Source organism: Engraulis encrasicolus, chromosome 11 (genome assembly GCF_034702125.1).
Source record: "Engraulis encrasicolus isolate BLACKSEA-1 chromosome 11, IST_EnEncr_1.0, whole genome shotgun sequence".
Lineage (NCBI taxonomy): Eukaryota > Metazoa > Chordata > Actinopteri > Clupeiformes > Engraulidae > Engraulis > Engraulis encrasicolus.
Window position 1 is genome coordinate 16,125,106 of NC_085867.1, and position 17,329 is coordinate 16,142,434.

At 40.5% G+C, this 17,329-nt stretch overlaps 1 protein-coding gene across 1 annotated transcript in view; it reads right to left on the minus strand.

The window, feature by feature from the left end:
• The window catches only part of rasa1b (RAS p21 protein activator (GTPase activating protein) 1b), a 33,513-nt gene that overhangs the window by 13,470 nt on the left and 2,714 nt on the right, over window positions 1–17,329 (minus strand). Inside the window, exons 3-19 of the mRNA XM_063210021.1 lie at window positions 16,536–16,671; window positions 15,550–15,620; window positions 14,590–14,707; window positions 13,961–13,992; window positions 13,236–13,288; window positions 12,906–13,056; window positions 12,190–12,268; window positions 11,637–11,760; window positions 10,572–10,731; window positions 9,965–10,052; window positions 9,252–9,332; window positions 8,499–8,656; window positions 8,210–8,286; window positions 7,178–7,353; window positions 6,510–6,669; window positions 3,650–3,792; window positions 3,328–3,443 (exon numbers count right to left, since the gene is read on the minus strand). Coding sequence (XP_063066091.1) covers window positions 3,328–3,443; window positions 3,650–3,792; window positions 6,510–6,669; window positions 7,178–7,353; window positions 8,210–8,286; window positions 8,499–8,656; window positions 9,252–9,332; window positions 9,965–10,052; window positions 10,572–10,731; window positions 11,637–11,760; window positions 12,190–12,268; window positions 12,906–13,056; window positions 13,236–13,288; window positions 13,961–13,992; window positions 14,590–14,707; window positions 15,550–15,620; window positions 16,536–16,671 — 1,923 coding nt within the window. The remainder of the gene's footprint in view (window positions 1–3,327; window positions 3,444–3,649; window positions 3,793–6,509; window positions 6,670–7,177; window positions 7,354–8,209; window positions 8,287–8,498; window positions 8,657–9,251; window positions 9,333–9,964; window positions 10,053–10,571; window positions 10,732–11,636; window positions 11,761–12,189; window positions 12,269–12,905; window positions 13,057–13,235; window positions 13,289–13,960; window positions 13,993–14,589; window positions 14,708–15,549; window positions 15,621–16,535; window positions 16,672–17,329) is intronic.

The following is a 17,329-nucleotide window of genomic DNA, read 5'->3' on the forward strand; positions in this document are numbered from 1 at the left end:
TGCAGTGTATAAGTTTTTGTTTGTTTGTTTGTTTTTTTGTTGTTGTTTTTAAAAAATAAATAAATAAATGGCACATTACTTAATACTGTAAGTTATTTCAGCTGATTTAAACTGGCATCTGGGAATTCCAAAATAAAGGTGAAATAAAACACTGGTGTCCCTGCAAGCTTCTACTTAGTTGCATTTTTAACGTTGTTATGTTATAGAGAATATAATTATTATATAATTGTTACCAGGTAAAAACGAAAAGCAAGTTAATGTAATCCAGCCACTTGCTCAGTCTGTCACAGTAGCAATATTCAGTCAATGAGTGCATTCCCTCGTATTTTGGCGTTTTGCGTGGTATCTGTGGGGATCAAGGTAAGCAGATCGTGGAAATAGTAGGCTATAGATAGGTTATAGATGTAAAATAGTATACTGTATTAACTTACAGATGTAAAATATTTCGCGGCCAATATAAACTTAATGTACCGGTGGTCGTGTGTTACACAACGTGCTACATTAGCTTAGCAGTAAACATAGTAAACCAGGGGGTATAACAAGCCTGTGTCGAAATTCATTTCAGTACATTAAGATCGATGAATGCGACGCGATTTCAATGTTAATGTTCTGCTTCACGGTGTTTTGTTATTAAATAAAAACGAACAGTCTACCAGGAAAACTTAAAATACGATTGTTTATGAACAGGCGATAACCCGGACAGCCTCTAACACATGGATCGTTCATTTCAGCCAATCAGGTGACAAGAGCGACAGATAAGGCAGAAGCGACAGGTAAGGTACCGACAGACGACAAGCATGGACTCGGTCGTCATGACAACGATATACAAATCAACCGTGTGAGAAGAATGCGTTAGCAGACAGTGGAAAGTGTGGAGTAACTTAATTTGCGAATGTTTTATGAATCCTTAATAAATACAAAGGAAAGATTAACTGTTTTCATGTTGTGAATCGCGCAATATCACTCCCTGGATTTAGATTGAAAACCGAATGGAAAGTGAATGTGAATGTGAAGTCAATGTGTTTATATCAGTCACTCACGTCACTCGATCACTAGGCATTAGGATTACACAATACAAGCCTAGTACGGATGCAAATCGCATTCATGATTCAAATGGTCGGACCATCACCAACGTTTTTAAAAGGTAGTCTTGCTTCAGTATGTCCTACGTGCACAAATAATAGTCTCAATGCTTGTCTTTGCATTTCTCCTTCGTGCTTTCCCCCCAAAAGAGGGTTATTTACAAATGGGAATAAGAATGCTTGGCTGTACATGAATGCACTGACCCTAGACTGGCGTTCTTTTCTCCCTCCTCAAGACGAGAAACATGACAGCACGAAGCTTTAACCTTTTCATAAAACATATCTGGCTAAACTTCCAACATGTAGCCTACATCATGTTAGGTAGTTTCATTTGGGTGGAATTAGGAATACTAGGCACGGATTTACAAAGTAATCTGTACAACGTATTTTTTTATTCGGAACCTATTAGTGAAATAGCCTAATAATCAGACGCACGCCGTTCCATAGACAACGCTCGCCAGCTCCTCCTTCCACAGCTGTCGCTCTCAAACCAGGTACCGTCAAAAGCAAAACGGATAGACGACCACAACGTCGTAGGCCATGTACCATGTTATGGATCATAAATAAGATTTTAAAAATAAGATAATGGAAGGGGTTTAAAATGTTTAAAAATCTGTAAGAATATGTTGGAAGGAGTTGAGTTTAAAACCCTTAGGCCTAGGCAATACAAGTCACTCAATGTAGGCATTCCTAGTGTCTTCAGAATTGTCCATTTGTGTCTATGGAAGCATGGTTAAAAAAAACACAACTGACAGGGTGAAATGCCATGCTGCCTTTGGTCAAAGTTAGATATACTATAGATAGATAAACTTTCTACTTTCTATAATATTTTTCTTCACTCTTCTCTTTCTTTCCCTTCAAACACTTTGGGCAATTATGTATGATAATATATTATACGACGTTTGTTGCAATTATTTTATAGATGTCACAAATCAGCTTTCCAGACAACACAATGCCATATCAGTTAAGTTACCTAGTAGGCCTACAACCTAATACTAAACATCTGCCATTACTAACCCCATTTACCCGCATCTATCCGACTGACCACCTCCTTGTCCTCCCTAATTTTTATGACCAAAAGACGCCACTGACACACACACACACACACACACACACACACACACACACACACACACACACACACACACACACACACACACACACACACACACACACACACACCCTATGGAACTGCTCCATGTGACTGCACCGCACCTCACCGCACCTTACCTGCACTCTCTGATCTCCACTTCCAAGAACTGCTTGCACTATGAGACTTGCACCTCCAACTATGCTGCTAAATGCTGCTACTTGACCACTGGACTACAATCGACCATGTTGGACGATACAGTGTAGTACAGCACAGCTTTGACTTTTTGTATTCCACTATAGTACTGGTCCTGGACCTGCACTACCCCACAAGAACACACACATGCACGCACACATGCACGCACACACACAAACACACACAAACACACACTGTACCAGGGACTGCACCTACCTGCACTACCTCAGTCCTGGAACATACACACACTATTGCTGCTGTCACTGTTATTATTTCTATTATTGTAATGTCTACACTCTTTTTTATCTTATCTTATGTTTACATGTACAAATGTTAAATGTTGATGTTAAATGTTTATATGTACTCTATTTATTATTGACCAATTATTGTTACCAGTCCATCACTGTTATCTGTCATGTCTTGCATTTTATGTCAGTCTGTAAAATGTCAGTCTTGTATATGTCTGTCCTGGCATGGTATAGAGAGAAAATGTAATTTAATTTCCCTTGCATGTCTTGTGCATATGAAGAAAGTGACAATAAAAGCTGACTTGACTTGACTTGATGGCTACGATTTGTGCCGGCGACTCTTTGAACCATCAAAGTTTCATCTTAGAACGTTGCACCCAACGAAAAAAACTTTGTTCTGGATAATACAGGGTTTCTATTGACTACAGACATTTGCTCTGGTCAACATTTGTCACTGGAGCTGTCCAGGCCTAACCCATATAATGATGATAAAATGCAATACATCTAACGATTTCTCTTAAACACAAAAGTTTGACTGTTTTTAAGTCTTACGTTGTTGATCCACTGGTAATGCGACGCTAACTTCGCATGATCACAGCACCAAATGTTACACAACACTCCTTAATGACACTTTGATACGTATTGGCTATAATTATATACTGGGCGGTGGATCATTCCCGTTACCCTGTACAATGAAGTGCAATCTACTCACGGAGGAAGGATCTCAGCAGCATTGAAGATTTTCTCCACCAGCTCGGACACGAGGCTCAGGAGATGGGTCAGGTTCACATTCACATCCTCATTCTTCTCCAGCTTTGAGGGGTTCAGCTGCAGAGGATACGATTTTGGGACATCAGTTACTAAGAGCTAACATTACACAGAAATAGCCGTCAATTATAGCAAACAAAACAGCTTCATTCTGATTCAGCATCAAGTTTTATTTTGATGTCGATATATTAATTTCGTATTGTATGCTACTGAGGAAAAAGTATATAACATTCAACAACTAAAACCTCATAATAGCCAAAACAGACCTCACAGGACTGCTTGCAGTCCATGATCTTCAGGACGGTGTCTTTAAGAGCGTGGTGCACAAAGGCAGTGGCCGTGCCCTTCATATACTGGTCCATTAATGTGCTAGCCAGCGTGGTAGCACGGAAGAGTGTCGAAGCCTCGTCTGAAATAACACAGGCAAACAAATTCAACTTTGTGAACACTTGCTCTTCACACACAGCAAAATAATAGTGTTCATGCGCCCAAAATTGATTAGTTAACCAGCCTAGTCACAAGTAATAATAATAATAATAATAATAATAATAATAATAATAAATAATAATTGCATTTGTGTAGCACTATATCATACAAGGCATGCAGCTCAAAGTGCTTAACAAATGGAAAAAACACCAATGTTAAAGATGAAGTTAAAAAGAGAAGTAGAAAGAAGATACAGAAACAAGAGAGAATAGCAAGAAGACAAAAGAAGAATACATAGATAGAGATTGTAGAGGCATAAGGTCCACATAGGTTGGGCCCAGGATTCTTAGAGGCATAAGGTCCACAGTGGTTGGGTCCAGGAGAAGTAAATACAGTTTACACAGTTCATACATTTGACAGCACCCACATATTTGGAGGTTTGGGCACTTAAACATGCCTATTTATCTGTCTACTGTAGATTGACATTAACACAATGTGTAGATTAAGCGCAAACTCTGTAAGTTCATTCATTCAGTCATTGTTTGACAAGCGTCATTGGAGAGAAAAAGGTAAACTGCTTGGTAGACCATGTTGCACTCTGGGGAAAAAAAGAATGCTAAGTACAAACATTTCATTACAACCCTAAAACCAACATAACATAAATCAAACAACAACTTACAATGAAATCACCATCCCTACATTTACTTTTCTGGGAGCAATACAAATGCCTTTCACACGCAGACTGTAGATTTCAAGTGGGAAAGCAAACACAAACCATATTTGATCTTTTTATAACCCACCAAGCTATTATATACGTTTACAGAGGCTGCTCTGTGTTGACAAAAAGCCAGTTAAATAAACAGTCAGGCTACACTATGCAAACAAGCAATACTACAGGAGGCTTCACTTCACCCCTTAGTGCAGGGCCTCTTTTAAAAACCTGAATGTCACTACAATTGTGGTGACCAAGTCAAATTCTTTCTTAAGTTTCTTAAGGCTGTTGGGAATGTCATACCAAGGCTTTTAAAATGAACTTGAGTGTTTTCAGAAAAGACTGAACAGGCCTGTCAAGGGTCCCATCTGCACAAAGAGGAATGACAAGAAGACTGAGTTTTTATCTAGAGTTTGCCACACAATATTTCAGGTAAACTTTGCGGAATTTCAAAAGGGGTGGCTTTCATTAAGATTCATTTAACCTCTGGGTACTGCTTTTCTGCCATATTGCCCAGCTATAACAGCCTGGCAAGCCAGACTATAACATGAAAAGTTCAGTCTGACGCCGTGAAACCATTGTCGTTCACTCTGCCTCTGCATGCTATCAACAGTCAGAGCAAGAGTGACTAACCCAATCAAACAGTGAATAACCCGCACCAATGATTCAAACTGGGGGAAAAAACGGCGTTGTGATTGGCGGCCGGGTTTACTGTCCTTTTGTGTCTGACCTCCAATGCTGCTGTACTAGACCAACTTGCCAACTAACCAAAAATATTTTCATGCCACAAGTACAAGGAATTTCATCTAATTTGCTAGGCTGCAGCTGTAACCTTTGCACACCCAAAATCCCAATAGCCAAAAGGCCCTTTGTGCCTCTCTTAATGGATGAAAAAGCAGCCATCAGCCTGAGCTAAAAAAGCAAAACAAAACAGTACATAGTGACCAAAAAAGGACCAAAAGAGGGCGTTTAAAGCTGCTTGAAAAGCTGTTTTATAATGTTCCCCAATAGGTGAAACCAGTAGCCAGTACAAACACATTGAACATGGGAAAAGTGTTGCCCCACACTGCTCCATTTTTGAAAATAAGTTTATTTGCCAAAAACGGGACAGTATCACTTCACAGACTAAACGTGTCAAAAGCAGCAAAAGGTGAAATATTGTAATATTCAGTCAGGGAAAACAACTAAATGAAGCTTATGTTTGAGGCATGCAGACAGACATTCCAATTGGTGGCCGCCAAATCGTGTCATCGCTTAATGCCACCCATTTAACTGAAGTTTAGCTTATCTTTTAGGGATGGATTAACATGCACTGTCAATGACGTAGTCTTTCGCGGCGTTTCAAGTGCCGTGTTCAGATCTGCCTTTCACACCAACCATCTGCGTGCATGAGAGTTCCAACACCACTCACAGACTCAACCACTTTTAAGGCCCAAAATGCCTCCCAAAGCCCAAATCACTTACCACATTCTCTATCTAAGTCTATTACTTCAGCCACTTCTGCTGTGTTCCGCGTGTACACTCCTTAACCATTTTGAACAAAGAAAGGGTCTAAGCAGCAGTGTGTGGGTAATTTCTTACTTTATCATGTGTGGGACCTTTAACTGGGCACCTGAAAATTGTTGGATGTGTGTGCATACTCTCGAATAGGGCTGGACGGTTCTGGAAACAAATGTGTATCACGGTTTTTTCTTGATCAAAATTGATATCACAGTTCTCTGCACGTTTTTTTTTTTTATAAGCGGCGATTTTCCCCCACATCTCAATTTTTCTGAAGAAAAGGCTGAAATTAAATTTAAAATTGAGATAAAATCCTGAATTTAAATTAATCTCCATTTCTATTTTAATCACTTTTTTGGAATAAAAAAATCCTTCCCTCATCAAAAAGTGAACCTTGTGTAGGTGAAAACCGTTATCACGTGTTTTTAATGGTATACCGCCCAGTCCTACTCTTGACCACTATTTGCTACTTCAAGCCTACTACGCACCTTCCATGCTGATCTCCTGGTCGTTGAGGGCCCGGAGCAGGGGAGCTTCCAGCTTCGCATGCCTGAAGATACGCAGCAGGATGCTGGCCAGGAGGGTGCGGTCCTGCCCACACACGTGGGCCAGCGCGTTGATCACATGGAACTCCTTCAACAGGACCAGCTGAAAGGGAGAGGGCAGGCATTCCAAACATACTGGTCATCGTCACTGTGCACAAGTAGCAATATCACTAAAATCGTGAAGAGTCTGCCGTTACCTTCTTGAAATCACTCTACTCTAGGGCTGTAACGATACACTCAACTCACGATTCGGTTCGTATCACGATTTTTGACCTATGGTTCGATACACCCCATGATTTTTAAAATGCGACCTTTTGATGATTTTTTATAGGTCGAATAGCTTACAAGAGGTTACTAATAATGTAAAAAAGTTTAAAAATAATGATGATATTGATTTGAAGCTTGGAGGCACCATGACATCATATCTTGTGGTTGTTTTCTGGACTGAAGGGTAACATAACTTATCACGATACCACCTTCTTGTATCACGATACAGTAACATGACTCTGTATATCATGATTTCTCGATTCTAAGCAATATCGTTACAGACCTACTTTACTTTACTGTGTCAATATCACCTCTACAAAGCATGAAGAAGAGCGTGTCGTTACCTCCTTGAAGTCGCTGTACTCTTCCTCTGGCATGATTTTCTCCATGGAGTAGCGGGCGCGCACCCTGAGTGAGCTGGTCTCCGTGCCGGGCTTCAGGGATACGTGGGGGCTCAGGGGGAACCACTCGTCAATCATGCGGCCCCGCTGCAGGCTACACAGCTGGCACACCATGAACACTGTAGGGGGTGTGTAGGCAGAGGTGTCCAATGTGAAAGTAGAATTTAAAAAAAGAAACCGGCCAGAGTTTACTTCCGACACAAGTAACTTCACTGAGTAACTGGTCTTCAGTTACTATAGAGCAAAGTACCTGATTCTGTGCTGATGGGATCAAATCTGTTTTTTTATTATTATTTTAGAAACCTCATTATGTACAATGGAATAACTTGTGTAACCGCTATGTAATATCATGTGCTAGTGTTTACTTCTACTTTTACTTTGACCATCTCTGGGTTCAGGGAGTGAGTGTGTGTGTGTGCGTGTGTGTCAAATGCATCAAACTTTGTGGCAAATCACATTTTATGGAATAATTGTCTTGTATGGTTGCCATAATCTCCATTTTATAAATTATGGCCAATATTTTAAACACAACCAAGTTAAAGGGACAGTTTGGTCAATTTCAACATGCAGTTGTAATGCTCACACTACCCTGGACTTGTCAGTGCCTGAGATGTTTTTTCCTTCTTCTTCAGCCGTTTCCGAGATCCTGGTCATTGTAATGGGGGCAGCTCTTTGTTTACATTTCAAAAAAACATTTTTATTTATTCCCAAAAACATCCAAAAGGTTATAAAATATCAGCAGACAACTAGCAAACAGCAGTACCTTTTGGGAAAATATTTGGAGTTGGCCTATGTTTCATTTTTTAAAAATGTAAACAAACGCTGCCCCCATTAGAATTGCTCATATCTCGGAAAGGGCTGAGTCGAAAAATGTGGCATCACCAGGTACTGACAAGTCAAGGGTAGCGTGAGCAATACAACTGCATGTTGAAATTGACCAAACTGTCCCTTTAAGGGAAAGAGGGAGCTACTCACAGATGTCAACCTCCTTGCTTTTCTTGGTCTTGTTGCTCAAGCTGATCTCAAATCTGATGATGTCACTGGAGAGGTCACTATGGAGGGAGGAGTTCAGGAGTTCACGCTTTCACATAATGCATGCATTTTCTTCTAGGCAATTCATTTATTTCATTATAGACAAGCCATTTTGAACAATACGGGAAGAAGGTTTCAAACACAAGCACACATACATTCCTTTCCTTCATGCACGTACTGTATGGAGGCAGAACATGGTTAGCAACATAAAAGGGTAAAAATAAGAACTTACTCAAACAGAAATTCCTCAGTCCAGACAGGGTTGAGGCCTTCGCGAGGGTGAGTCTTGGCCACCTGGACGCTGTTCAGGTAGATGTTGCAGTAGGGGTTGCTGAAATGCTTGCTGGGTAACTTGTGGGCCTCCTCCACATTCAACAGCAAGCTACTGACCTAAAAAATTAAATAAAAACAGCTGTTAGCATCTGCGAACTCCACAGGATAATAGAATATGGCTGGTTTAGACAGTGGCAGTCGGTGAAAACGGTCGGGGTTCCAGCTTTTCATTTTACGGCCGCAGCCGGTGTAAGAACCGCGGACCATGTTTAGCCTACCTAGCCACCTGATTGAGTAGCCTGCATCCGGGTCAGACTAGAGAGTTGCAACAGTGAGACACCTCTGAAAACACTGGCCAGTGAAAGACTGTGTGGTCCGATGATCTTCTCTGTGCCTCGGTTTGATTGACAAGACCTTTGTGATGAAGTGTGTAGCGTTTTTGAGGTTGTTTATAGCGGGGAAACATCAGAAAATAATATTTAGAAATTGGCCCCGCCGTGATGCATTGGCTGCGTTTTTCGCCAAAAAGCTTAAAATAAGCTAACGCCATAACGGCGCGGCATTGCCCGGAATGGCTCATCATTAGATACATTATGTGGCATGGGAAATCAATGGTGAAACTTTCATTTTACGCCGGAACTATCCTTTAAGGTTAGCCGTTTTACCTGTCGAAGGCGCTTGTGTGATGAAGAGAGAAGGTTAGCTGTCTTACCTGACGAAGGCGCTTGTTGGACGAGCCCTGAGTAGGTGTCTTGAGATTGTTGCAGAAGCTTTGCAAACATTGCATCCAGTCCTGTGGGAAAACACCAAAACGTGTTATGTCCTAATAATGCAGTTGTTCTCAACCTTGACCTCATCATAAGCCTCCAAACGCCCCCTCAACATCATCATAACCCTACCAACGCCCCCACTGTATTAAAAAAAAGTAATGGACTAATGCCACCAATGACAACTAAGCACTGCCTCCTCTCTGTAACCTTCTCAACGACCCCCTTGGGCTCCCAAACGCCCCCGTTGAGAAACACTATAATAATGCATCGCAGTTGAATGAAAATGGCCCCATAAATTAAGGACGCATGTTAAAATGAAGTACCAATATCAATGACAGACATTTCAGAGCAATTTACAACCTGCAAGTTTAGCTTAAGGCTGACTTTGAATTTTGAATTTTGTGGTGTGCCTTCTGCCCCTTGAGGAGGGACATCACAAAATTAGATTGTTTTTTATTTTTCAGAAAATGATTTAGGCAACAGTCATCCTCTTTTCTCCCTACTTTGAGTAGGGTGATATGTGGATTTGTGCAAAGCACATCATGCATGTGGATTTGTGCAAGGCATGTCATGCATGTCGGAATTTCCTCCGCAATCAGTACTTTGTGATTTGTCGTCTCATCAGATACCGTATAGACATGAAATCAGATCGCACCTGTGCTTGCTCAGGAGTCTCCCCTGCAAAGTAGAAGATGTACTGCTCTTCACTAAAGTGCTGGTCAACCAACTGGAAACAGTTTGGCCTTCATGAGGAAAATAAACAACAAAAAACATACCATATTAAGCCCCATATCGGTCATTTCTATTGAGCTTACCTGAAACTCTTCCTGGACAGAGAGGTCACAAATCAAAACAAAAGGTACAACATAGCGAATAAATAGAGGTTGACGGAACATCTCTAATCTCAAAACACTTCACATGTAATAAGCATGACATTTAAAAGTCCAACATCAGACTTAAAATGCTCAATCCATTCAAAAGAAACATACACAATCTTGCAAATACTCAATGATGATGATGATGATTATTATCACACTATATGACAGATTGCATTGGAATGGATGGGAGAGCAGTGGGCCTTAGCTCATTGTATATTATTAAAGATGAATTAATGGGCTGCCCCATCTACTGTAAATGGTTGGCCGATCTCTAAGAGCAAAAAACAGCCCCAAAAACCAAACAACAGCAACGCCACCTGAAGACTGTCGGCCAACTGGGAAAATGGCCTGTATGCCAGATTAAAAGTCCAGCCCTGGCCTTACCTGCCAAACATGCTGTCGTGGACTTCATAAACGGAGCACATGCTGAGGTCGATGAGGCCCTTGGGCTTGGTGGCGCGCTTCTCGCTCTCAAAGTAGATGAGCTGGGAGTCGTTACCCTCCAGGATGAAGTAGAGGTTCTTCCACCGCTGCTTGCCTTTGCCTGGTGAAACAAGTGCAAATACGGTACACAATTATTTCAAGAACACTGCGTAATCCCATGGTGTGTCTCCAGTGAATTATCAGTTTGAGAAGAGAGATGGATCTCTGCACCCTTCCAACTTCATTTTTGTACATTTATTTTCAGTTGAACTGTAATGCGGCCAAACCAATGAGGATTGCAGTAATTTCGGAGATGTGCCGTAGTAAAACTTTAAACGTAGTGGAGAAGGGAACAATAAGGGACACGCAACAGTTGTTTCACACAACAATGGCCGCTCGCATGGACGCACTCATCCACATGGATTCTGTCATTTCAAGTCATTTCAAGTGAGTAGTTAAAGCAGTGCCTCATCAAAAATGTCAGACAAGTGGTTTCCCCAATCAAATGCAATGATTCTTTGATAAAAACGAAAAATTTGCAGACCTACACATATGGCGTATCTCCAGATGAATGTTTGTGTAGCAAGGTGTAACCCATTCATCTGGTGACAGCCAGGTAAGTTGGTTGGAGCAGCATGAGACAAATCAAGCTGACCTTGCTCTTCATGACGTGTTGTCTGGTATGATGTTGCCAATGTCCTGCCATTTCACTGAACTCTGCTTGTCTTGCTTGCATGTTTTGGTTACGTCCCACATATTTTTATGTCTGCATGGTAGTGTCCTGCATGTTTTTATGTCTTAATCTTTAATGCCTTGCTTTTTGTGGGTATGCTGTCTTTTGTGAGATGTCTGTTTGTCTGTATGCGTGTCCTATGTCATGCGCTTTGCGTCTTTCTTGGCAAGGGCTAACTTGGAAATTGCCTCAACGTGACTACCCTAGTAAAATAAAGGAGAAAAAAAATGTGTACAAGTATATTCAGACTAAGCTGTGACTACGCCAGTATTGTGTACTTTCTAATACTGCACCTTTGTTGAAGAGGAGGTATCCTTTCTTGACAATGTTCTTATAGAAGGCATCTTTTGTCTTTCGACGGACGGTATTGTAGATTTCTTTGCCATCCATGATGTCTGAGAGCAACTGTTGGTGGTGCTACGAAACAATGATGAAGATAGAAATGTGAAATGAAACTTCCTGCTTTCAATTATATAATGATAATGATACAAGTAAACAGGTATCCCGATAGCAAAAGGATGGGCACAAGTCTGATAGAGATACAGGAATGGTTTAAAAGTAGCCACCAGCTTTTTTATATTTGTAAATGATGAATCCATCAACACATTTACAAAGTGCAATGTCGTCATCTCATCACCTTAATGTTTGTTTGGTTGAGAGCAAATTTTTCGTCGCTCATATAATGTCACTGTTGGCTATTAAAATGCGATAACAACCCAGAGCTTTTTTCCATTACATATTCTCTGCGGACCAATAGATTTTCTCACAGACATATACAGCACTGTCGGAAACCAGGCACCGTGCCTGAATACCATCATCCTTGTCAGCCACAGTTCAATGACTTACCTGGACAGACACGGGCTCCCTTAGGTAGTATCCCTCAACGATTTGCTCCCGCTTGTAATGTTCAATGATGGCATCGATGCTGCAGAGACAAACACAAACACAATTCTGTATCAGCAACACATCCTAAATGGCACAGCAGATTATATTTCCATCTGTACAAATCAAAAATAAAAACTCAACTACAAGGTGATGTAATCTTACTAGGTCAACAAGATCAGGTAGTCTAATGCATGTACATTAAACACTCAAAGATGATTCAGGTATTTATTTATAAACAAAGCATTTACATCATCGTTTAAAAAGAAATGAATTACACAAATGAAGTCACTGTAAGAAGACCTGCAATTAAGCTCTATAGCAAAACACAGACCATTCTTTATCTCCACAATTCAAAAATCTTAACCTTGAGCCATGACTGGGAGGACTGACAAGGAATAAATTCTTTATGCACAACCAATCTCCAAGTTTTGGTGGCACTCAACCATGTCAGGTAGTCCAGGAACAAATGGCATAGATCACCGCACACTGGCAGACTTTGATTTAAGGCATGTTTATTTTGGTGAACAAAATATGCAGAGAACCTACCAGAATTGATAATCCAAATATGCATGCAGCAAATCTAAGACTACCTGCTTACATCACCAAAATCAACATGGAGAAAGTCTGTGCAACGATTTATCCCATTTCTCCTCCATGACAAGGGAGTTGTTTCTGACCTGGGGTAGCATCTCCCGCCCATCATGAACTGGTTGCTGGGCGTGGGGCAGATCTTGAAGCGCTGAATGTTTTCGTTGGTCTGGAAGAAGAGGGAGTAGTCCCCCGGGGTGCTGTCTGAAGGCCGCACCAAAAAGCTGCACACCTTGCCAACTGGAAAAAGAATGCATGGTAGAAAGCATGGTATTAGCTGAAAAGAAAATAAATACTTTATAGGAGAGTGCAATAGGGTATTAAATATAACCTAATATTAATGTATACATTTATGGTATATATTGTAGTTAATGTTTTTCATAGCATGTTTGGAGATGAAATTGGTTTAAGTAGTGTACCATTCATGAGTAGATTGTAGGCCTCTTGTTTGTTGATCTTCCCATGATACCAGCTGTAAAAAAAGCAAAATGTTATTTTAATGGACCTTCAATTACAGTGTGAGTTCACTTAGTCATTAGGTACAGTGGAATAACTGGTGTAATATGATGCAAGTACAAGTGTGGTACATGTTATTACAACATATATGTTGTGTATGTACATACCATAATGGCAACAGGGTCAGATGTGAAATTGTGTGTGTGTTTGACCATAATGTACTATGAAGTGATTTTATAATAATGCCAAAGTGATGAATTCTTCCAGGAAGGCAAAGGGCTGAACTGAGGCCCAAGGCACCTTTAGTATGTAGATACACAACAATATTATATACCATGTACTACCGTTGTACTTACATGTAAAACCAGATATTCCACTGTACCTAGTGAGCAATTACATTGTAATTTAACACCCCTTAAAATAAAGTGCCCCCCAAAACAACTCATTAGGTAATCATTAGGTGCAGTGGAATAACTGATGTGACTATGCGATATCATAACACAAGTGTTGTACTTATATCGTGAATTTACTTCTGCTTTACAATACAAACCTCTACTCAGTACAAATACGGCTCACCACAGACCACATATTTTACACATTTTACATGTTTTTTTCCTCTGCATCCTCAGGTGGTAGACCAAAAGACCAAAAAGAGACCAAAAGAAAGTAAACAAAGAGAAACACATACACTTTGCCTTCATGTGGGTCCTCTTCTTTTGCCTTGAAAGGAAAAAAATAGTACTTTATTATTTTAAAATAGTGTGACCTTATTAACCATTTAATACAGAAACACATAGACTTTAGTGTTATGTTGCAACACTGCTGTGTGTGTGGGTGAGACAGAGAGAGAGAGAGAGAGAGAGAGAGAGAGAGAGAGAGAGAGAGAGAGAGAGAGAGAATCTGTGCAACAATCTGTATGCAGTATGCATTTGCTAACGTTTGTGTGTGTGTGTGTGAGAGAGAGAGAGAGAGAGAGAGAGAGAGAGAGAGAGAGAGAGAGGGAGAGAAAGAGAGAGAAAGAGATAGAATCTGTGCGCAACAATCTGTGTACAGTCTGCATTTGCTTACGTGTGTGTGTGCATGTGTGGTTTCACTGGTGAATAGCCATTACACACCACTTCCTCTACAATCAGGCCCTGCTCATCTGTGTGTGTGTGTGTGTGTGTGTGTGTGTGTGTGTGTGCGTGCGTGCGTGTGTGTTTTCACCACACTGAGATTATGAACCACGTCCTCTTGATCAACCGCATGTCTATGAGTGTGCGTGTGAGTGAGTGTGCGTGTGAGTGTGCGTGTGAGTGAGTGAGTGTGTGAGATTACCACTTCCTCCACCAGGTCCTCCACAATCAGGCCCTGCTCATCTGTGCGGACGTTGGTCACCCACATCCAGCCGTCCTCCAGCTCGTTGTGGACGATGAACATGTCCCCCTTCAGGAAGCTGCACGGGGCACATGCAAATGGCACTCAGAAGAAAACCAACGCAACACTACAAACATTACACCAAGCACTGCTTTTACATGCAGGGGGTAGTCTGGTTTCAAATGAAATATTGTTAGAATTTTGATTGAAAACAAGTTCTGTAATATTCGGTTTATATATTGAAGAGTTCAGATGCAAAACCCCCTCACTCCATTTCGGAAGACCTGCACTTCTATATTTTTAGAGAACCCCGTTGTTGGTTTGGTTTACATTCATGTACTTGATAATACATATAAATAGTTACTGTATATTACATAAATAATAATAAAAAAATGCAATTTTGATAGCTTTGTATTAAATAAAAAGGAATTAAGATTATTTTCTGAAACGGCACTTAGGGATTTTGCATCTGAACTCATGTAGAAGAGTGTTGCGCCACCAGAATATATGTGGAATACAGTTTCATTCGGAAAGAGTTTTCATGGCTCTCTTCGGTTTGAAACCAAAAAGTGCCCTGCATACAACTGCACTCAGTGTTTCTCAATGGTTTTCAGACTGAGCAAATACCCCTTCAAAAACCTCAAGAATCACTGGCCTCAATACGTGAACACAGCTTAGCAATATTACATGGCGTCATCTCACAGCCTTCATTAAGAAATAGCACAAAGATGATATGGTCAACACACTATGCGTGACAAACATTTCAACAACTGCCAACCGGAAAATGACTGCCTATGACCTTTCCATGAAGCTTTTGTAAAAATATAAAAATATAGCTTCAGAAATTTCGCATGAAGAATTTTTATTAGACATTTAACATTATAGAAATGTCAACATGCTGCGAAAGCAGATAGAACTTACCTGATTTCTGGTGTTTCAGGCACTTTGGTGTACGGGAATATGGCTCGAACTCTTCTTCGATGCTCCACTGGCTGTAACATAATGTACAGAACATCATATTAAATAATAATGACAACATAGTCCAATGCATACCGTATTAAAACATTACATCACTGTGACCTCACAGAAGTGTATAGTGTATGAGCCTAGTGATGAATGATATTACCTTCTGGAAACAACATGTTATGTCCAGCACCTAAAACTCTGAATTTTTCTCTGAAAAGCCTGAATTTCCCCCTGGGGATCAATAAAGTTACTCTCTACTCCATTCCCTTTGGGTGCTGACTCCACATCATATAGTCTAGCATGACTTTCCCCTCACACTGCTCTTTTCTACCTTCACACAGACGTATGTCGTCTTTTCTGCAATGTTGACGAAGTATGTCCAATACCTATCACCATGACTGGCCTGACGTTGATCAATCAACCAGCCTTGCCTGGACCCCATTTCTCAAAAGCATCATTGTTAACTAGTTAGCTATTTAGTAGATTACCAATGGGGAAAATGCATTGCAACCAAGTAAGTTGCTGAGCAACAACGCTGTCGAGAAACACATCACTGCTGCCAACACTGACGTTTAAGAAACATCAACAAAAAGATTCATGTCATCATCCTTTTGTTTTAAATGTGAAAGAATTGTTCTCAGAAAAAAAAACCCTCATGACCAAAGACCAGTGTTCCACTCTGTGATTCTTGACACTCACAAGAATCATCAGCTGCGTGCCGCATACTGTACATGTTAATGGCATAGCACGTTAGAATTAAAGAATCTTTGATAGCACCACACAATTCTACTTGGACAAGGGAAATTTTTAATGTATACCTTAATTTCCCCCTGGGATCAATAAATGATACTCTACTCTACTCTGTTCCACTAACACTGCAGACCCATAACATACAGTATTTGTATGTACACAGCATGATGGAAGTATTAAGTATTGATTACCTCTGGTGGTGCCACTGGGAACTGGAGATTCTCTCCTTTGAGCAAACAAGACACGTAGCTGTAGTAGCCGATCAAGTCAGACAGGGAGGAGAACCGTCGCCCTCCAATGTAGTAGTCTCCACACATGGCAATTATCCTACAAAAATGAACATTTACATAAATGGCATATACAATACAGCACAAAATGCCATTTGGCTGAAGAATATGAAAATCAAAAGCCATCTTAAGACATTGCAGATATGCTGGGTGTATTTTTCCTCTCTTTCGGCACTTAAAGGTGCACTGTGTAGGTTGGTGGCCAGATTGCAACTATGCTGCTCATTGAAACGGTGCCGCCTATTGCCCTGGGTTGCATTTCTGGAAAGCGTAGTTGTTAGCAGTTAGCAACTTCGGTTGTTGCCAATGGGAAATTGCATTGCAACCAACAAAGTAGCTAACATAGTTAGCAACTACGCTTTCCAGAAATGTACCCCAGATCTTGTCATTAATATTTAATTAGTAATAAACTAATATTTACTGGTATCACAAAAGTACAGCAGGTTTTGCAGCTAAAAATGTCTATTTCTGGAGATTCAAAATGGTGGACATGGAAAAGATCCATTTCATGTATGAAAGGTGCAATTTTCCCAATCATAATGAATGCTTAGAAATTGATGGTGGTGGTAAGAATTCGTGAAAAAGGTAACATTTGTCGATGGCAAGCATTCATTCTGGAAATAAACTACTAAAATATTACACAGTGCACCTTTAAGAGTTTGATTTTTGGGAAACATTGCAGCATAACAGTAGTAAGA